The sequence below is a fragment of the Ranitomeya variabilis genome, chromosome 2 (genome assembly GCF_051348905.1).
Source record: "Ranitomeya variabilis isolate aRanVar5 chromosome 2, aRanVar5.hap1, whole genome shotgun sequence".
NCBI lineage: Eukaryota > Metazoa > Chordata > Amphibia > Anura > Dendrobatidae > Ranitomeya > Ranitomeya variabilis.
In genome coordinates this window covers 825,926,518-825,932,517 of record NC_135233.1, presented here as the reverse complement: position 1 = coordinate 825,932,517, position 6,000 = coordinate 825,926,518, and the positions used below count along the sequence as shown (strand labels likewise).

Genomic DNA, 6,000 nt, shown 5'->3' with positions numbered 1-6,000 from the left:
GAGACGGCTGCAGCATCAACATGGAGGTTAAGTAGCAGGACAAGTGAGCAGCTCTCTATTCTCTTGTAATGGGGAACCCCATTCAACACATGCTTGTGACCTAAAGATGGAACCTGCATCTTTGCGGTTTATGGATGAATATGTTCAAAGGGAGAACCGCCCTCTGATACATTGCAATATATGTTATATCTCTGCTATTCAAAGAAAAATAAAATATGCTGTATGGTGGCTCAGAATGGCAGATTTTTATTTTTTTTGCACACCTGTGGACTTGAATGAGCGAGTTTCAGCCAGATATGCTGCTAGGACACCTTTTCTAATAGGATTTAGAAATCATTGTGAGTGAATATAACACCACATTACCGCAAAAAGTATTTCACCCAAGCCATTCGTCTACAGTGAAAGGCTGGGATAGATTGCATTGTAGGAATGGACAGAAATCGTGATAATGGAATTTCAACTTAAAACCAATACTACATTTTTTTTTAATCAATTCTTTATTTGAAGGATTGCTATTTTGATATTGCAGAGTGCAGCATGTAAGAGATAAAGTAGCGATAAGTAACATACATTAAATATAGCTAGTAAAAAGTTACAAAACACAGAAAACTTGGTTGCCCGAGATTGATCACGTGAGAAAACTTCCGGGAGTAAAATTCACGTGGAGAAAGTCACAAGTTTTCATGCAGCTGAACTGTAAGTTATTTACTGAACACGAGTTCCGTCACGGTGTTCACATAGGTGGCATCAGCCATTGGTTTTTTCTTACTTCCCGGCTCCAAGAATTTCTTTATATTTGGAATTTCACAGGTTCTCTTTTTAAAAGCCTGAATAAGGAATACGTAAATACATTAACATTGCAACAGTAAACCAAAGCTTCTACACAATCGGCAAATGCATGTACGGTTGGAGCTGCCTGAAAAATATTAGCGAACCGCATCTACAGCAGTAAAATGCAGGGCTGTGGAGTCGGTAGAAAATGGACCGACTCCTAGAATATACAATAAGTTGGGTACAGTAGTACAATGCAGGACGTGTTTTCATAAGAATTTGGGAAAGGTATGTAATGTCCTATAAATGTCTGCTCTGTTCCTGATCTGAGGATCTGGGCTTTTAGTTGAGATGAATCTGTGCTGCACTTTATGCACATGCTCAGTAGTGACCAGTGCTGTGGAGTCGGAGTCAGGGAATTTGAGGAGTTGGAGGTTTGGCTTACTGACTCCACAGAGCTGGTAAAATGTGTACACTGTGGCTGGAGGAACTGTACGGATGAGATGATGACCATGATAATTGCACTTATACAGTCATAATTCCATTAAAAGGAATCTTATCAGTAATATTTGGCCTAGGCAAGCAGAGGTGAGGGTATGCAGCACAGCCTTTGTCTCCACTGTCAATCATGAGTGGTTGCAGCACCGGTGGGAAGTACAAATGACCCAAGGACTGGAAGTGCACTGAACCGCCCTCCTGCGCCCTTGCAAAGCTAATTTGTATATGAATATAAAAATTTTACAGCAATGGAACATCAGGAAGCAACTAGTGATGAGTGAGCGTGCTCGGATATAGTGTTATACGAGCATGCTAGATTGTTATCCAAATATCATGGGTGCTTCAGTAATATGTTAGAGTCCCTGCGGCTGCATGATTCGCGGCTGTTAGGCTACGTTCACATTAGCGTTCTGCGCCGCAGCGTCGCCGCATGGGTCATGCGCCCCTATATTTAACATGGGGGTGCATGGACATGCGTTGCACTTGCGTTTTGTGACGCATGCGTCACTGTGGTGCATGCATCAGGGTGCAGAGGACGCAGCAAGTTGCAGTTTTTTCTGCACCCAAAACCATGCAAAAGTGGACGCATTCATCACAAAACGCTGCGTTGTGCATGCGTTCACATTTGCATTGTGCATTCCGTCGCCGACGCTGCGGTGCACAACGCAAATGTGAACGTAGCCTTAGACAGCTGCAACACATGTAGGGATTACCCAACAGCCGCAAATCATGCAACCGCAGGGACTCAAACATATTACTCAAGCACCCACGATACTCAGATAACACCCAATTATGCTCAGATAGCACTAGATCAGAGCACGCTCGCTCATCACTAGTAGCAACGAAGAAAATAAAATCAAAAAAGGTATTCTTGGAAAAAATATTAAAATATACTTCCCTACCCCGTTGTACCTGGGCTTGCGTAGGGAAAATATTACTGACAGATTCTCTTTAATAAGTCGTAGAATCTACTACAAGTGATGAGAGAGTATACTCGTTGCTCGGGTTTTCCCGAGCACGCTCAGGTGGTCTCTGAGTATTTGTTAGTGTTCGGAGATTTAGTTTTTGTCACCTCAGCTGAGTGACTTACAGCTGCTAGCCAGGCTGAGTACATGTGGGGGTTGCCTGGTTGCTAGGGAATCCCCACATGTAATCAGGCTGGCTAGTAGCTGTAAATCATTCAACTGCGGCGATGAAAACAATCTCTGAACACTAACAAATACTCGGAGATCACCCGAGCAACGAGTATACTCGCTCATCACTATCTACCACACATGAGAGGCTCTTTACTATAATTTCCCTTGAAATTCCTTGAACTGAACACAATGGCTTCCCAATTGCTTGTATTCTTTTTTGCATTATCTTATAAAACAGTAGTCGTTTTCATGCTATACAACACTTACTTGTAAATTAGGAAATTTCTGCAGGATGTCAGGATGAAATTCTTCCAGTGATAGGATGGTATCCAATAGATAAACATCTGCACAGCTTAGCTTGTTTCCAACTAAGAATTCCTTACCTTCAAGAACCTAAAATACAAAAGGAGACTCTTCTAATGGTACATCTCCTTAAAGAGTGTCTGTCATAAGTCTGTCGCTACACTTTTTATTTAAGAAAAACATGGGCAGCCTCACACTTGTGATTTATAAAACTATCACCTATTAGTAAAAGTGAAAATACGATGAATCCAGCAGGAAATTCAAGTAAAAATTCTTCTTTATTTCTTCATGTTAAAAAGATAGATAATGGTAAACCACTCAAAAATTGTTACACGGCACCACGCATCAAAAGTTCATGGAGTGGCCGCGTTATTCCGACGCGTTTCGACTTGATGCCTTAATCATGGCTTAAGACATCAAGTCGAAACGCGTCGGAATAACGCTGCCACTCCATGAACTTTTGATGCGTGGTGCTGTGTAACAGTTTTTGAGTGCTTTACCATTATCTATCTTTTTAACATGAAGAAATAAAGAACAATTTTTACTTGAATTTCCTGCAGCATTCATCGTATTTTCTCCTATGAACTGTGTGCTCCAACCTCCGTGCAGGAACAGATGAGAGGTGGCAGATCTCCATGTGAGCTGACTATTTGTGTGCAGTAGTAAAACTGGTCACTAATGCCCCTCCTAAAGGACCAAACTTTCTAGCAAATGTTGTGCCCAAACTTCCATATTGTGAGATCGTAGCATGCAGGCCGGTATCGTACATCCCTTCAGGACCTTCCTCACTGTGAAAGGGGAAGATCTCACTTTGAACCAACCCATCGCTGCCACAGACCTAACTAAGCGGGGACCTTCTAATGTAAGGCAACATCACTAGAGCAGTTACGGTTAGTGCAAAGTGCGATCTTGCGCTTTCATAGTAAGGAAAGCCACATATGTTTGTGGGATCCTGCTCTGCATGTTGAAGTGCCACAAACTCTGCAGTTCACACCAGACTTCTGCCAAGTCTGAGGCCTTTAGGGAGGCATTAAGGACTCTGGTGACCACTGTAAATGTGTGATATTGAGAAAAATCACCAGTCTGAGGCTGCTAACTCATCTCTTAATTAAAATTAGGATTTAGATGACGATGGCTACTACTTAAAGGGGTTGTCCACTACTCGGATAACCCCTTCTGAATCCCTAAGTGTCCTCCCTGTATATAGCAAATAGACAACTGCAGCGCCGAAACTGTTCCAGCAGTGGCTCTCCCAGGGCTCCCATAATGTGACAAGAGCCCGGGGAGAGCCAGTGCCAACACCGCTGCAACGGAGGAGAGTATAAATGTCATTATTTTACTGGGTGGAAAAAAAGGGTTTCAGAAGGGGTTGTCCAAGTAGTAGACAATCCCTTTAATTCCATCATACCCATTCTCATAACAGTGCATAGAATTTTTGTAATATAGCTCCAGACAAAGCTGGTTGCATCATTATTGGTTACATAAAGATACGATTCTTCTCGTCTGCAATGAGAAATCAGGGAACAGCTGTATAATCCATTTAGATCTGTGACCAGATTTCACAATACAAACTGCATACATTATTAAGTGGATCGCTTAATCTTTATTATGCTGGTGTACTAAAGGTACCTTCACACTAAGCGACTTTATAACGATAGCGATCCGTGACGTTGCAGCGTCCTGGATAGCGATATCGTTGTGTTTGACACGCAGCAGCGATCAGGATCCTGCTGTGATATTGCTGGTCGTTGCTGAAAGTTCAGAACTTTATTTGGTCATCAGATCGGCGTGTATCGTCGTGTTTGACAGCAAAAGCAACGATACCAGAGATGTTTTACAATGGTAACCAGGGTAAATATCGGGTTACTAAGCGCAGGGCCGCGCTTAGTAACCCGATATTTACACTGGTTACCATTGTAAAAGTAAAAAAAAAACAAAAAACAGTACATACTCACCCTCTGATGTCTGTCACGTCCCCCGGCGTCCGTGCTGCTGCTCAGAGCTTCCTGCACTGAATGTGTCAGTGCCGGCCGGAAAGCAAAGCACAGCGGTGACATCACCGCTCTGCTGTTAGGGCCGGCGCTCACACAGTGCAGGGAAGCGGACGCCGGGGGACGCGAATGTAAGTATGTAGTGTTTGTTTTTTTTTACATTTACACTGGTAACCAGGGTAAACATCGGGTTACTAAGCGCGGCCCTGCGCTTAGCAACCCGATGTTTACCCTGGTTACCCGGGGACTTCGGCATCGTTGGTCGCTGGAGAGCTGTCTGTGTGACAGCTCTCCAGCGACCAAACAGCGACGCTGCAGCGATCGGCATCGTTGTCGATATCGATGCAGCGTCGTTTAGTGTGAAGGTACCTTAACTTTATTCATTCATGTCAGAATAACCATATAATCTTTATTGAAAACAAACTTACTTTCCTTCCACCAGGCCTGATTAACAGTCCCTCAGTTTTCCTCCAGCCTGCTGCTGCAGAGATCTCATACTGCTCAGGACAAGCTGCAGCTTTCAGTCAGGCTAGATGGGTGGAAACTGAATTTATTTAGGCTAATGAGCTCTTCCACTACTTAGATTCTGCCCCCTTTTTTTTTTTTTTTTTTAATTAAGTGCAGGCATAAAAGATTGAATAATATATGCAGGTTCTATTGAGAAGTCTGGGTCAGATCCACTTTAAAGGCACTCTGTCACCTGAATTTGGTGGGCTTAAATGCCCTGTGTCCGGTCCGATGGGCGGCGTTTCCTCTTCTTTCATTCACCCCTTCCTTTCCCGCTGTCCGCAATATTTTGTTGAATTTGAGTACGTTTCCTCCGTAGTTCATGTGTGCGCAATTCAATCTTGCCTCGCGCATGCACGGTATGCTTTGCCCAACTGCGGGAAAAGCCAAAAAGCTTTACTGCGCATGCGCCGCCGCACTATGTCCCGGAACACAGCGAAATACTTCCGGGACATAGTGTGCCGACGCATACGCAGTAATGGGAGGAAACACCGCCCATTGGACCGGACACAGGGCATTTACATAGCCCGCCAAATTCAGGTGACAGAGTCCCTTTAAGCCAAGATTTAGAAAGGTTTTCCCCAAAGCCAATTAACTGGTAATAAATGAGTAAAAGACGCTTCCAGTGCCCTTCCACTGCTCACCACCAGTCCCTGACAGCCATGTGGCTAACGTGGCTTTCAGTCATCAGTCATTGCAGGCCTCACTGATGCAACATACCAGGCCAGCTTTACAGATTTCCATTGGTCTTTTTGGGAATGTCTAAATCATGGACAAGCACCAACAAAAACTGA

General features: G+C 43.8%; 1 protein-coding gene across 3 annotated transcripts in view; it reads right to left on the bottom strand.

Moving 5' to 3' along the window:
* Positions 1–478: 478 nt before the first annotated feature.
* LOC143807933 (glutathione S-transferase 3-like) overlaps positions 479–6,000 on the bottom strand; it is a 31,245-nt gene continuing 25,723 nt past the window's right edge. For all 3 annotated transcript variants that reach the window (XM_077290042.1, XM_077290043.1, XM_077290044.1), the window contains exons 6-7: positions 2,673–2,798; positions 479–827 (exon numbers count right to left, since the gene is read on the bottom strand). In XM_077290042.1, the coding sequence (XP_077146157.1) occupies positions 702–827; positions 2,673–2,798 (252 nt within the window). In that variant the 3' untranslated portion in view covers positions 479–701. The remainder of the gene's footprint in view (positions 828–2,672; positions 2,799–6,000) is intronic.